This window comes from Rhincodon typus, chromosome 10 (genome assembly GCF_021869965.1).
Source record: "Rhincodon typus isolate 14 chromosome 10, sRhiTyp1.1, whole genome shotgun sequence".
Lineage (NCBI taxonomy): Eukaryota > Metazoa > Chordata > Chondrichthyes > Orectolobiformes > Rhincodontidae > Rhincodon > Rhincodon typus.
Window position 1 is genome coordinate 28627695 of NC_063341.1, and position 16615 is coordinate 28644309.

Sequence of the window (16615 nt, forward strand, 5' to 3'; positions counted from 1 at the left end):
TAAGGTCTCATTTCTTAGGAGTGTATGTAAATTTAAACTAATTTCTAACACATACCATTCTGCAACTCACAACAGTTTTGCGCTTAATTAGTAATTTATCTGTTGTGAAAATATGAAACCTAGACCGATAGAGGAGAGAATGTTCATTTAAGGATAGTTGTGATGATGCTGTCACTTTAAAAAGATTATTTTGTCCTTGGATTTTTTCTAGTTCTCCTAGGTTTCTTCTAGTTTATTTTAGCCGTAGCAGTCACAAGATGCAGAAATGTTGCAAGGTTCAGTAAAGAATTCCTGACTGACTTTCTCTGAAATCTCTCTGGATGTTGTTCTCTCCTGCCTGTAAGAACCTGTGTTTGAATTTACCGTTCTATTAAGGGGTGTGTTTATGGGATGTTACTGTTAATTAGGTAAGTTGCTGTATCAGGTCAGTTAAGTTTTCCAATAGTTAAATTACTCTAAATCCCACTTTCTTTTGTTCACTTTTCAATGTAGTGTTTAAATAAATTCTGTTTTGCTTAAAGCCAAGTGATTTGACCAGTTGCAGCATATCTGGAACACCCGCTTCACATCTACCTTTACAAAAAGAAAAAGTTAGGGTTAAGGCTACCTTCTTAAAAATATTTTGAGGGAATCTGACCTTGTCCGAAACAGATTGAGGGCTCTTGTTGGGATTACTCTATAATTCCAATTTGGGTTTAGGGTTGTTGGACTCAAAGGCACCAAATGGTAGATGTTAGTGTCTTTTGTTTTGAGTGTTGAATTCAGATAGTTTAAACAGTGCTTTGTGTAGTGATGGCTCTTTCAGTCACTAAGAGTTTTCTGGGAGTGGAACAAGTGACTTTGGGGGGCCTTACAAAAGTGAGCAATGCAAAACCGTTGGAATTTGCAGACAAGCTGCAGTTGGTGTTGCCTTTCTCTGTGAGAAAAAGGAGGTAACGACAGCACAGCTCAACATTTAAAATTTGCTGGATATACCATCGGAATCTTTGGAAATGGCTAGAATTCAATTGCAGCTTGAATAGAAAAGGAAACTGAAACATTATGAATTATGGTTAAAAGCAGAGGTAAGAAAAAAGGAAAGAATTGCCCTAACAGAACAAGAAGAAAAGGACAGAATTGCCTTGGCAGAAAAAAAAAGAAAAGGTGAGGAAGGCCGTACCAGAAGAAAGGGAAAAAGAGAGAAAGTTTGAACTTCAGCAGTCGGCAATTAGACAGGAAAGTCGACTTAAAAGGATGGAGGTGAAGGTAGCAGGTAGGCTTAGTGAGGAGGATAGTGAGGATGAGCAAACCCATCGTGGCCAAAGGCCTGGTGAGGATCTGTTTAAATATAATCCAAGCATTGCCAAAATTTGATGAGAAGGAAGTAGAAGCCTTTTTCATTTCATTTGAGAAAGTGGCTAAACAAGTGATCCAAACAAAGTTGGTAGGTACAGCACGTGAGGTATTTGCATCACTATCAGAGGAGGTATCTGGGAGTATGAGAAGGTGAAGATATCCAACTTAAGTGCATATGAGCTAGTGCCAGAAGCCTACAGACAATGTTTCAGGAGTCTAAGGAGGGAACCTGGTCAAATGTACGTTGAATTTGAAAGGATCAAAGTAGTTTTGATAGGTGGATAAGGGCATTAAAAATTGATCAAACATATGACACCCTTAAGAGAGACGATTATTTTCGAGGAGTTCAAAAATTCACTTGCTGAGGTAGTGAGAATGCATGTGGAAGAACAGAGTTAAAACTGCAAGACTAGCAGCTGAAATGGCTGATGATTAGGAGTTGATTCATAAATCAAAGTCTGGCTTCCGACATCAATTTCAATCTGAGAGAGAAATTGGGGTAAAGAGAAATCCTTCGGTGGTAAGGGAAAAGTAGATCTCAGTGAAGATAATAAAGATAGCCTACCACAGGGTAAAAAGGAAACCCACAAAGGGGAAAGACACTTTAAAAAGCAGTATTTTCACTGCAATAAAGTAGGCCACGAAGTCAGTGTTGGTGATTTAGGAAAAGCACTGGGAAGGCAGATGTAGGAAAACAGGATAAGCCACTGAATTTTGTTAAACTGGGGAAAGGAAAGCACAGTGGAGGCTAAAAAGCTGCACCAAGATGTAAAACCTGGTCAGAGGTTGGTTGAGAAGGAAGTGTCAGATCTTAAACCATTTACTTGTGAAGGTAAGGTTTATTCACATAGGCCAGGAGCAGCAGGTAAAGAAGTTACAGTATTAAGACATACGGGACCATGTCAATCTTATATGTTGAGAGATAAGGAGCTATGTAATTCAGAATGATTATTGCCAGAGAAAGTGCTAGTACGTGGAATTCATGGTGAGACGAGAGGTGCTTCATTATGTTGAGTGAGGTTGGAGTTTCCAGTGAAAAGTGAAGAAGTGGTAGGAGTATTGGAGAAACTCTTGGCTCCAGGAATACAATTTGCCCTTGGTAGCGATATAGCTGGATCATAGGTAAGCGTGCTGCCTACTGTGGTTGAAAAACCAGTGGAAAATCAGGCAACTGAGGTATTACACAAAGTATATCCTGGGACTTTTCCGGACTCTGTGATAACAAAGTCATAAGGCCATGGTTTGAAACAGGAAGAGAAGTCAAAGAATACAGATAAGGAAGTCGAAATAGAATTATCATAGACCATGTTTGATCAAATGGTTGAGAAGAAACACGAACAGATGGAGGACAAAGCGGATATTTTTAGCTCAGAGAAATTAACTGAGTTACAACAGAAAGATGAAGAACTGAAGCAATTGTATCGAAATGCATACACAGAAGAAGAATCTGAGTGTATTTCTGAATGCTACTATCTTAAAAATGATGTCTTGATGACGAATTGGAGACCATCATATATTCAGGTGGATGAGAAATGGGCAGAAGTTCATCAAGTTGTATTACCGTGGGTTATAGAAATGAGGTGTTTCAGGTAGCACATGAATTACCAGTAGGAGGCCATTTAGGGGCAAGAAAAACTCAAGCCAAAATACAAAAACACTTTTACGGGCTTGGATTACATAAGGATGTAATTTAATTTTGCCAAGCATATCATGCATGTCAGGTAATTGGAAAACGTCAGACAGTAATAAAACCAACACCTTTAAAACCTATTCCTACATTTGAAGAATCTTCTACAAGGGTCTTAATTGACTGCATAGGACCCCTACCTAAAACAAAAAGTGGGAATCGATTTTTGTTGACAATAATGGATGTGTCCACTAGATTTCCAGAGGCCATTGCATTATGCAATATCACAGCTAAAAGGATAGTAGAGGAGTTAGTCAAACTTTTCACCAGATACAGACTACTCACAAAGATACAATCAGATCAAGGGTCAAATTTTACATCAAAATTATTCAGCGAAGTTATGGATAGCATAGGAATAAAACAATTCAACTCCACTACGTTCCATCCAGATTCACAGCGAGCACTAGAAAGGTGGCATCAAACTTTAAAGACCATGTTAAGGGCTTATAGTCAAGACTAGCTCCAGAGGAACGGGATAAAGGAATTTCATTTGTACTTTTTGCCATTAGGGATACACCAAACAAATCGCCCAAATTCGGTCCATTTCAATCAATTTTTGGGCATGAGGTGAAGAGAACTATTGAAATTAATGAAGGAGAAATTGGTGAGTCAGAGTTCAGAGATCACATATCTGGACTATGTGTCAAATTTTAGGGAACGATTAAATAGAGCCAGGGAGTTGGCTAGACAGCATTTAAAAGTTGCACACCATATGATGAAACAAGAAGCAGACGAGAAAGCAAAAACTCACAATTTTGCCAACAGAGGTAAGGTATTACTGTTACTTCCAGTGATAGGTGAACCTTTAAAAGCAAGGTTTAGCAGACCTTATCAAATCTAAAGGAGATTGAGTGAAGTGAATTACTTGATAAGGGCTCCACATAGAAAGAAATCTCACAGATTGTGTCACGTGAATATGCTCAAAAGGTATTTTGCTAGGGAAGGAAAGCAAAAGGAGAATGTGTTACTGAGTTTCTGAATCAGACATTCCTCAAATTACATTGTACAATGAGGAAGTTCTCAAAAATTGGGATAAATTATTGAGTTATCTTCCAGAGGAAAATCGAAATGACCTGAAAGAGTTATGACTATCACATGGGAGATACGTGGAAATAAGCTGGGAAGTACTAATTTACTTATGCATGATGTAGATAGAGGAAATTCTGTTCCAATTAAGCAATATCCTTATAGACGTAACCCACTAAAGTTAGCACAGGTTCAAAAAGATTGAACACACGCTCCAAGGCAACATAATTGAAGTGAATTGCAGTGACTGGAGCTCACCCGTAGTAATGGTACCAAAACCAGATGGTACCTAATGACTATGTGTAGACAATCGCAAAGTCAATGCAATTAAAGTCTGATTCATATCCGACTCCAGATTTGGAAGAATGTATTGAGAAGATGGGACAGTCGACTTATGTTTCTTAGTTGGACTTACTCAGTGGATAGTACCTTTATCTGAACGAGTGAAGACACTATCAGTTTTTGTGACGCTGAATGGGCTATACCAATTTAAAGTCATGCCATTTGATATGAAAAATGCGCCAGCCACATTTCAAAGACTAACTCATACTGGATTTCCCAATTGTATCGTATACATCGTGTTTTTTACTCACACATGGAAGGAACATTTGCACCATTAATTCAATCAACTTCGGGAGGCAGGCTTGGTGATAAACCTGACTAAGAGTGAATTCGCCAAAGCCCAAGTCATGTTCCTGGACCACGTTATCAGACATGGACAGATGGCCCCACAGAATGTGAAAACAAGGGGTATTGGGGAAGTTCCCAGACCATCGACGAAGAGAGCAGTACTACAATTCCTGGGATTAAGTGGTTTTTATTGGAAATTCATACTGAATTTTAGCAGTGGTTGCTCCACTGACTGACTTATTGAAGAAGTGCAGAAAATTTCAGTGGACGGCCGACTGTCAGAAGGCATTTGACAGCCTGTTAGCCACTATCCCAGTGTTAGCCACATCTGATTACACAAAGGCATTCAAGGTGGCTATCGATGCAAGTGATGTGGGTGTTGGAGCTGTACTCTTACAAGAAGACGATGAGAAGATAGAAAGACCTATCGGGTATTTTCTCCAGAAAATTGAATACTCATCAACAGAAGTATTCCACGACTGAGACGGAGACCTTGAGCTTATACTGCCAGAAATATGTCTGAGACATTGTATATACTGATCATAACCCATTAAAGTTTTTGGAGAAATTTAAGGAAAAAAATTCCAGACTGTTTAGATGGAGCGTTATTACAGAAATTCAACTTGAAAATTATACATCTGGCAGACATGGAAAACATAATTACCGACATGTCGCGCCTTGGATGAAGAAAGACAGAGACGTTCAGTGGCAGGAGTCAATGGACTGAAATAGAATGTAGTAGTGAATGTTTGCATACCTAGAGTCAATGTAGTCTATATGTCTTGTAGTGTACTAATAGAGTAAGGGGTTTAAAATGAAGCCATCTTTGTATATCAATGGTTCTTTTTTTTGAGGGGGGAGGTGTGACAATGCTGTCACTTTAAAAAGGTTACTTTGTCCTTGGTCTTTTTGAAGAGAGGTTGTAAAAGCAGAGGCGCTGAAGAATCTACGGAGTAACAGTTTAACAATGGAAGGGGAGTAGCCAGTTCTCCCAGTTCAGGTTTTTTCTAGTTTATTTTTTAGCCATAGCAATCACAAGATGTTTTGAGTACTAGAAGTGTTGCAAGCGTTAGTAAAGAATTCCTGACTGACTTTCTCTGAAATCTCTCTGGATGTTGTTCCCTCCTGCCTGTAAGAATCTGTGTTTGAATTTAGCTTTTTGCCAAGGGATGCGTTTCTGGGATGTCACAACACTGGAACAGTTAATTAATTAAGTTGCTGTATCAGGTTGGTTAAGTTTTCCAATACAGTCGGTTCTGATATAATGCTTGTTTCTTCAACGTGAATTGGTTTTAAACGCGATTGAAGAATTATAGAATGTTATTTGTAGAATGTGAACTCTCTCTGCCTGCATTGGCTATAACACGATTCCAACCCCATCATTTTAAATGTCGCGGTTAGTGTGCAATTTTCTTATAACGCGAGATCACGTGAGAACAGAACTATCGTGTTATATCAGAACGGACTGTAGTTAAGCTACTCTAAATTCTGCTTTCTGTTGTTCATGTTTCCACTGTAGTGTTTAAATAAATTCTGTTTTGCTTAAAGCTGAGTAGTTGGATCAGTTGCATCACAGCTGGAACATCCACTTCACATCTGCCTTTAAAACATGAAAAAGTTAGGGTTGAGGCTATCTTCTTAAAAATATTTTGAGGGGGTCTAGCCTGGTCCATAACATGAACTAAAATGCATTTGCCTCAGGAATACTTGATAATCGCAGAGAGTATAAATCCTAAAAAACTGGTCCTTTCCCTAGTCATGCCATACCACAGTTTGATAAAAACAAAAATAACATTAAAGAATGAGCGCAGTAAAAATCATTTTAAAGGTGAGTTTCTTTAGGAGACATTGGTATTTTCTTTTAAAGATGATAAAATACAAAATACCTGAACATCTGGTGGTATAATTATCTTTCCAAGGGAACCTAAGAAGTCCAGTGCAGCAAGACGAACATGATCAGGGGGATTCAGAGGAAGAAGGGAATGGAGGAATAATACCACCTGTTGCACAAATAGGATAATTATTTATTACAGTAAGAAAATCCAGCACAATTGAATTTCCATTGCTGAACTGTAAAATTCTCCTCCCAGATCAGGAAACTAATAGACTTGGCTTTTGACTAATAGCTACATCTATGTCTTCTCATTAACCACTAAATCATGCCCTATTTTGCAGTATTTCCCCATCTTAAAAGAGAGTTCATGAAATACTGTAGTTCTTCTGTAACCAGCATTTATCTTAAAATCAATTAATCAGGACGAGTTGACAAATTTATCTTTCTATACATTCACATCATTCCTAGATATACACACAGATCTCATCATTATGTGGCCTCAAGACCCCTCCAGCCCAATTGTTACAAATGCAAATTTTCAGATTGTTGTGTTTTGGGACTCTCTTTGTAATTCAGGGTTACATGAAGATGAGCTTTGACAAGGGAGAGAATCCATAAGTCACTATAGGATCAGCTTACAGGGTATTTTCTTAAAAACATTGAACTTCACAGTGTCATCTGTAAGGATCCAAGAGAGCAGAGTTAGTGGAAGCAGGTCACTATGGTTCACCAAACAAGAATGCATGTGGAAGCTTGTGCTTGGGTTGAAGACAGTGATGTCATGAGGACTGAAACAAGAATGAAAGATTCACCTAGAGATCTCCAGGATGATCCTAAAGCTCAGGATTTAGAAATTATTGCTGCAAAAGGAAATAAAATGAAACTAGTCTACAGGAACTACGAACCACTTTGGATTCATTTTGGCAGAACAGTATGTCTACTTAAGGAACAGAGTAAAGTATAATCCCGGTGAAAGATTTTCAGACATTTTAATATTAAGTAAGGGATTTTTTCTGTATTTTAGAGTATAAGTTGCCTACTGAAATAGTGTTTAGTCAATGTTACTGTAAATTTCTGTATTACAGTAAAAGTCTGAAAACTTAATCTTGTCATGGGATCTTTACAACTTTCACTGGAAGACTGGATTACTTTCACAATGTTACTAGTCTCTATGAGAATCATATCTATCTTCTGCACTATATGCATTTGCCAGTCTTCATCATGTTGCACTTACAAGTATTCTCTAATGGTCTGCATTTCCACCCAGGCTATCATCACACTCTGCTGGCTTTGAAAATGCCTCACCTCCACCGATATCCTTCTCCCATTAAATCCTGAATAGATCTCACCCCTGTTTCTCCCTTCAAATTAATAGCCACCATACCAACCATTGATGGAAGTCCAAAAGCACTTGATGAGCAAGTTACCACAGTATTGGTTACTATGTATGATTTTTATCAACTCAACAATTGTTCAACAATTGTCTCCTTTCCACAGACAGGTTCTCTCACCACATTAAGACCTTCTGATGAACGGAACTAAACTAAACTTTTCTCTGTGAGAAATTATCTCCATTCTCATCTCATTTAATAAAATGAACTTATGAATATTTCAATTTTAAAAACCAACATACTATAGCCTCTGCGACCTCTGGACTCCCTCTCAACCAGCCCTGTTCTATACCCACTTTCCCTTCAGTTACCATTCAACTCAATTTAGTATTCTTTCTTTCATCTACCTCCTGATGTTACTAGCCTCATTTCAACAATAAAATCCAGCACTTGCTGCCTTGACCCTTTTGCTGAAAATTGGCCGTGTAACATCCTCTTTGTCTACCTGCTTTCATACATCACCTTCAATGTAGAAAAACACCACAAACGCTTCACACAAACATAATAGGAAAAAAAAAAAGAGATTAGAAGGAGTGACCAAAAGTTTGATCAAAGTGAAGACTCTTAAAGAGATAGCGACAGAAAGACTAAGGAGTTGAAAGGAGTTCGGAACATGAAGTCAAAAACACCATTTACAGAAGTACGCCACGGAGGGTAATGCACAGGAAACCAGCATGAAAAAAACTGAAACTTTAGGGGAGATTTATTGTGATGGAGGAGATTACAAAGATGTAAAAGATAAAAAAGAAATAGACACCTCAATTGTGTCCTATCTTCAGACAGAGGCCCGACTGTCTTCAAAACCTTTATCCTCCCTTCAAATAGATTTACACGCAACTCTTCCCAATTATCCACCATTTCCAAAGTCTTGAATCACATCACTGTTTTATAGCTGCTTTCCCTGTCCCACATCACCTCGACCAGAACTCTGCCATCAGGCGCCTATGACACTGATCAAAACAATATCCTATGCAGCCATAACTTATGGCCCTTACCTTTAAGTTTAAACTTTATTCTGATAATGTTCATTATTTCAGTCTGCTCAAGCAACTATCTCCATGTTCCACCTTTCTGCTACAGTTCTCTTTTAGTTATGCTTCTGTCTATTGTACATATCAATACTTCACTTCCAATGCTTTTTTTTTCCTCTAGCCACCTACTTCCATGCCACCTCTAGTCTAACCTTGCATTGTATCATTGGCACCTCCGCCCTCATTAGTAACATAAGAGATCTCGACATAATCCACAGCATGGAGCCAGTCTCATATTTCTAATTAACATCACACACTTTACCATCTCCTCCACTGAATCTGTGAAAGTCATGATCAACCACAACATTAAAACTGGCAAAACCCAAATGCACTCCAACTTAAATGGAAGGATTTCACATTTTCTTTGCTTCCTGCAAACTCTTATGAATCTCTAGTCTCAAGGTAAGGTGTCAGCTCAAACTCTGAACTTGGATCAAATGAGGAAGTCAAGCTCACTTTCATTTATTCATTGAAAATTAGGTTTCCGCCCATTCGCTGAAACCCTAATTCATATTTTTGAATATTCTTATGGCAAGTTTTCTTATTTCCATTCTTCCTAAGCATTGAAAATGCTGTGGCCCAAATTGCCAACCAGATATAGAGATTGATTTTAAAATCTGTGTAAGTGAATAGATTTTCAGTGAGGTTTTGAGACAACACTCATCAATCAAGAACTCCACAGGCTACATTAGTTTCTGTGCCAATTAATCAAATTAAGACGTTATCACAATCTTCAAAACCACACAGCCTCAACTCCTGCTCCTTCCACGTTCTCCTTCACCTTTCTACTGCAATATGTAGTCACCACTATTTTTACATTGTATAGACAGAATTAAAAATTCATATAGCAAGAGTCCCATATTTGGTCTTTTAAAAAAAAAAATCAACATACGACCATCCTTACTTGAGCTATCAATGGTGGCCCTACTGATCGAATCAACAGTGAAACGAAAGAAAGGAGCAGACTGGTTGTCTGTTGAATACAACGCTGGCTCAGGACCTGTTTGAAGAAAAGGACAACTGTATTCACACGGAAACAAAATACAATTATCAACTTCTTAAACAATAAATAACTGCGTTAATTTCTGTTTCATGCTCCTATCTAATGTTTGCTTTATTTTGAGTGCTATGCAAAGATAAACTTGGGGGATACCTTTAAAACATCAGTACATTTGAAAGAAACCAGCAGTACAGTATCAAAACCAAAATCAGAAATTGCTGGAAAAACTCAGCAGGTCTGACAGTATCTGTAGAGAAAAAGCAGAGTTAACATTTTGGGTCCACTGGCCCTTCTTTAGAACTCCAGCACATTATCAAAAGTATACTCAGGGAGAAACCACAAGTACTGGTTTACTTCCAAGAAACTATATCAACCGAAGCAGACATATATAATGGAGAACTAAGGAGAATAGTTCCTGATGAATGAAGGCAAAATATTACAAATGCTGGAAATCTGAAACAAACAGAGAATGCTGGAGAAACTAAGTAGGTCTGGCAGCACTCGTGGAGAGAGAAGCAGAGATAACACTTTGAGTCTGGTAGGACTCTTCTTTAGAACTGAAAGATGTCAGAAAAAAATTTCTATATATAATTTTGAAGCAGAGACCCAATGCAAAAGACTAAAAGATTGTAAATGGTGGCGTAACAGAAAGAGATGTAAAATAGGTGTAAATTAAGGTGTAAAAGGGAGGGAATGGGTCCTCTGTATGAAGACCAAAGTAAACAAGGCACAAACAAGACAAGGATGTGGATGGGAGATGGAGGATGAGATATTGAGGGGGGATCTAATTGAAATTTACAGAATACTGAATGACCTGGACACAGTGGATGTTGGGAAGATGCTTCCATTGGTAAGAGAGACTAGGACCCGAGGGCACAGCCTTAGAGTAAAGGGAAGACCTTTTAGAATGGAGATAAGGAGAAACTTCTTCAGCCAGAGAGTGGTGAATCTATGGAATTCACTGCTACAGAAGGCTGTGGAGGCTGGGTTATTGAGTACATTTAAGACTGAGATAGATAGGTTCTTGATTGGGATCAAGGGTTACAGGACAAAAGTGGGAGAATAGGGTTGAGGAACTTATCAGCCATGATTGAATGGTGGAGCAGACCCAATGTGCTGAATGGCCTAATTTCTGCTCCAATGTCTTATGGTTTTATATTATAAGAAAAATGGCTAATACACATAATTCAATCAATTTCTGAAGCTTTTGAATTCAAATATCAAGACCTCAAGGCTGTGAAGTGCCCAAGCAGAAAATGGGGACTTGTTCCTCCAAATTGCTTTGTGCAGAAAGTGTTAGCAATGTGAGCCAGATGATTTACTGAAATGGCAAGCAACTGGGAGGTCAGGATCGTTCCTATGGACACAGCAGAGGTCTTTTACAAATTTGTCACCCACTCTGCATCTGGTCTCGCCAATGTAAAGGAGACCACGTTGTGAACAGTGAATGCAGTAGGCTAGATTGAAAGAAGCACAAGTGAAACGTTGCTTCACCTGGAACGTGTGTTTGGGACTTTGGACCATAACGAGATAGGAGGTGAATGGGCAAGTTACGATTGCATGGGAAGGCACCATGGGGGAGTAAGAAAACATTTGGAGCGATGGAGCAATGGACCAAGGTGTCATGGACAGAATAGTTTCTGTGGAATGCTGAAAAGTGGAGGGGAGGCAAAAGTGTGTTTGGTGGTGGCATTCTGCTGGAGGTGGTGGAAGTTACTGGTGATACTTCTGTGGAGTAGAAGGATGTGCTGTGTAAAAAGACAGGACATCCTAGTTATAATAAAGGAATCAAGAGTGTCAATTTTGCCATTACTAGCAGTATTTTAAACAGTTTAACAGTACATGTACAGACAGTTCAATTATTGTACTAAGCCATTCTAGCTGAATCAGCGCTGGTTTGCATTATGGATCAGCTAAATATACTACTATCGAAGATTATGCCACTTACCAACAGTTGTATTTTCTGGTCACCTGATGAAGTATTTACAGATGAAAACATTTTAACTGCCTTCTCACCTGTTCCACAGTGAGGACTGACCACATTTGGCCAAGCATTTCTGTGACTGATAATTGCAACTCTGAATTCAAGGCTTCCCCATCAGCATGACACACAGCTACCATAGCAGCAAGGGCAACATTCTGACAAAACAGAAAACAGGTTATGACCAATGTATTCCACTGTAACATATCAAAATTGTTTCTCATAATCAAGCAAATAAACTATCTGGTTGTTATTATTGGTTTACATCAAAATATATAATAACTTCAAGAGTAACAGGCTAGTAAATGAAACAACATAATATGAAAAAATACAATTCCATTATGAGAAACAAATACCACCAGAAAAGGGAGATGTGTTAGTTGTTGTATTATTTATTGGACTTTTGATTATTGTGATTTAGCTTCTCAAAGTTACCTGCAGTAGTACCAGACATGTCCTGTTGATTGTTCCCCTGATGAAGGTTTAGCAAACAATATTCATTTGATTGTACAGAACTTGAATATTGTTGAAAGCAGAGTTAAGTTGTAGATGCTTTACATCTTGCAGTCATCAGGACAAAATGTGCGAACATCAAATTTCAAATAATCAAAACAATTTAAATTCCTGATGAAAGAGATTAATTGTTTGTTAAGTCAAAACTGAATAGCCAAGTTGTTGCCATAAAGAAAGCAATGAAAAACTATAAACTCCCAAAGCTCCCAGATTAACCAAAAAGGCGAAAGGTAAAACGATTCACGTTTTACAAGCAACATGCGTTCATATTACTTCTCTGCAAACTAATTGTGCTTTTTATTTGAATTACCTAGGAGCTTGGGCTATTGTTAGTTTCCTGTCACTTTATGGCAATGCCTCGGCCAGTCATGACAACAAATCAACACCCTTTTCTCCTGAAATATGAGCTGTTCTGATTGTTTGAAACTTGACATCTTATATTTGACTGAACAAGTGCAAGATGAAAAGCTTTGGCAAAAGGTCTCTATTTTTAGCAGTAAATGGAAAATTGAGAACATACACATGTTCCCAAGAGGAGTCACTGGACTGGAATAATTACGTAGCCAGAACTGCTGAGTTTCTCCAGCAGTTTTTATTTCTGCTTTTTCCGGAGCTGGAATGGTCAACCCACACTCCTAAAAATGTGCCATCTGCTTCAGGAGAACATTCACATGGCGAAGAATATACTCGGTACTCTATTCTCCTATGATTTATATTTTAACAAAGAAAATTAACATCACTGAATCTGTGACAAAGGTGTGACTTATATATCATCTCTGATGCAGAATAAGGACTTCCATTTGTTGTATCTTTGCCAATTGGCCAGCTATTACCTTTTGAGGCATGGCCATCAAAACCATCTCAAGGGCTCCAGTGCTACACCAGTTAAATTTTTGATTGTTAAAAGCTGGCAGACTTTGATTCCTCTGCCAAATAATAATCTTGAGCTGCTGTTTGGGGCAGCAGATTTAGATGCTGTTGAAACTGAAGTCTGCCATTTTTTTTTGTCTCAGGCAAGTCTCAGTTTAAGCTGGCCAAAATTGCAGCACAAATTCAGAACTACATGTCCACATAGGAGTTGATGTTGGCTTGCTGGTTAGAATATTTTTCTTCAGCAACTAGATGGTGAACAAAAGGGAGCACTACCCCTATAAAGTCCCTGCTCTGACCTCCAAGTTCTGAATCTGGCAGCAGCATCTTATAGGTTCAGATGGATCACTCGGAGGGGAAACAGATTCCTCTATCTTGCTGGGGAGGAGAGAAGGTTGAAAGAGATGGTGGAGCATAAGATCCATTCTGCTAGTGGTGGGGACAGCAGAGGCTGGAATAGGCAATCCACACTCCTAAAAGTGCACTCTCTGTTCAGGAAGATATTCTAAGAATACGCAGGGTACTGCATTCATCTATGATGCAGAGCAAGGGAATCTATTTGTTGTATCTTTGTTAATCTCAAATGAAATTGATCACTGGGTCTTACCACTTGTTCCAATTCTCCCAAAGCATGCTTGCTACTCTGCCACTTTAGGCACTGATCAACTGCTGTCTTGATGATGTCAGAAGTGACAGGTTTCTGAAGGTCAGCAGACAGAGCTTTAATACTAACTTGTCGCCATAAAACTAAGTTGCTAGGCTCCTTGGGAGAAAACGTGTCCATAAATGCAGCCTGTAAACAAAATGAAATGAGTATGATGGCTCAAATGAAAGTGCATTACCATTACAACCAGCAAGTTCTTGTCAAATTACTCCTCAGATATTACTGAGTTATGCATCAGCTGACAAGCGAAGGACAATAAATCTATAAATTTGACCAATTTACTAATAAATCTCAGCCTGGAAAGCAAATTCTTATTTTTACAACGCTAAAACAGAATGGGAAAATTTTAAACAGCTCATAAAAATTCAGTTTGCCTTTATAAGATTACAAGCTACAAGTATACAAGCTTTTCCCTTTCTTCATGCCCCTCTCTCCTGAAAGCATCATATAGCTCTATGATATCTATCTGTTGTTTTCTCTGTCCATTGCTCATGTCAGAAACTGATGGCATGTATTAGTAGAATGTTTGATCACAGAAAACATCACAGTCAATTATCATTTGTTTAATTGCAGGATTGGAAAGTGTACAGGAAAAATCTTTTATAAATTAATTCATGAAACATGACAATCACTGAGAAGGCTAGTATTTATTCGATTGATAATTGCCTTTGTAAGATTGTGGTGAGTACTTTCTGGAAATGTTAGACTCCCTCTAAAATAAAAGCACAATGTGGTGGAAACTCAGTGGATCTGGCAACATCTGGGGAGACAGAGAAACAGAGTCAACAGTTTAAGTCAATTATAACTGTTCTCTGGAACTAAAGTCATGTAGTGTAGGTACACCCACAGTGTTGCTAAAGGAGTCCCACAATTTTGACGCATCAACAGTGGTGTAATTCCAGGTCAGGATGTTCTGTGACTTGGAGGAGAATGCTCTTATGCGTTTGTTGTCCCTGTTCTGCTAGATAATGGATGTTGTGGCTTTGGATTTTGCTGTATTGCACTGTGTAGAACATTAATCTCCTCTATCATTACTACACCATGGAAACAATGTTTAAAATGTCAAATGTAGAAAGGTGTAGACTACACTCTTTAGGGATGGTTGTCTCTCTGCAGATGGGAACATTTCTAGGATTCCATCAAAAAATAGAAGTCCCTCATTATGCGTGAGAGAATATACTTCCAGATGAGGATCTAATGATGATCAAATCCTTTGGATTTGTAGACTGGGTGTGTAGTAGGATTATTTCCTCATGTGTGACAGAGCCTATTTAATAAGGACCATCTTTATTTTGCAGGTGATTTCCATCCTTAACAAGGGCTTGCTTCTTCTTCTTCTTCTGGGAACCTATATCAATGCTTTTGCTATTTTCTCTCAAGTTTTTAAAAATATTAGATTACAACACTATAAGTAGAGATGAAAGTTCTCCTTTGACAATAGTTTGTGAAAAACATTCTTCCCCACCCCAACAAAAAATGTATTTTTTTTGTCACACCAATTACAAGACAGCCTTGATCATGTCTTCTGATTTCTGGGAATCTTTATTTTTATTCACTCATGGGACATGGGTATCACAGTATTCTGTGCCTCTGACTTGTTCTTGTAGCCACTATTTAGATGGCAAGTCCTTTTGAGGTTCTGTTCAATGGTAACCCCCCAGGATCGTGAAAGCAGGAAATTCGGTGATAGCAACACCATTGAATGTCAAAGGGCAGTGGTTAGTTTGTCTATTATTGGAAGTGGTCATTGCCTGGCATTTAAGTGGCACAAGTGTTATCTGCCACTTGTCAGCCCAAGCCTGGATGTTGTCCAGATCTTCTTGTATTTGGACGTGGACTACTTCAGTATCTAAGGGTCGCAAACGATGCTGAACATTGTGCAATCATTGGCCTTTCTACGTGCCAGATATAACCCCAACCAGTGGAGAGTTTGTCCCCAATTCTCATTCTCTCCAGTTTTGCTAGGGCTTCTGATGCCACACTTAGTTGAATATGACCTTGAGGTCAAGGGCCGTCACTCTCACCTCATTACTGAATTCAGCGCCTTGGTCCATGTTTGAACCAAGGCAGTAATGAAGTCAGGAGCTGAATGGACCTGATGGAGCACAAACTGGGTGTCACTGAGCAGGATTTTGTTGATGATACATTTCATAACTTTACTAATAATTGGAGAGTAAGACTGATGGGGCGGTAATCAACCATGTTGGATTTCTGTGCGCAAGACATACCTGGGCAATGTTCCACATTGTCAGACAGATGCTGGTGTTGTAACTGTACTGGGACAGCTTGGCTAGGGGAGCAGCAAGTTCAGGAGTACAAGTCTTCAATACCTTTGCCAGATGTTGTCAGGAGCCATAGTCTTTGCAGTATCCAGTGCCTTCAACTTTTTCTTGATATCACATTGTGTGAATTGAATCGAGTGTAGACTGGCATCTCTGATCCTGGGACTACTGGAGGAGGCTGAGATAAATTATCCACTTGGCTCTTATGGTTGAAGATTGCTGCTAATGCTTCAGCCTTATCTTTTGCACTGATGTGTTCGTCTCTTCCATCATTAAAGATGGAGATATTTGTGGAACCTCTATCTCCAGGAGTTGTTCAATTGTCTACCACTATTCATGAATGGATGTGGCAGGGCTGCACAGCTTAGATC

General features: G+C 38.8%; 1 protein-coding gene across 4 annotated transcripts in view; it reads right to left on the reverse strand.

The window, feature by feature from the left end:
• c10h1orf112 (chromosome 10 C1orf112 homolog) overlaps positions 1–16615 on the reverse strand; it is a 58351-nt gene that overhangs the window by 6853 nt on the left and 34883 nt on the right. For all 4 annotated transcript variants that reach the window (XM_020513923.2, XM_020513917.2, XM_048602467.1 and 1 more), the window contains 4 exons: positions 13906–14091; positions 11951–12073; positions 9839–9934; positions 6565–6678 (listed from right to left, as the gene is read on the reverse strand). In XM_020513923.2, the coding sequence (XP_020369512.1) occupies positions 6565–6678; positions 9839–9934; positions 11951–12073; positions 13906–14091 (519 nt within the window). The remainder of the gene's footprint in view (positions 1–6564; positions 6679–9838; positions 9935–11950; positions 12074–13905; positions 14092–16615) is intronic.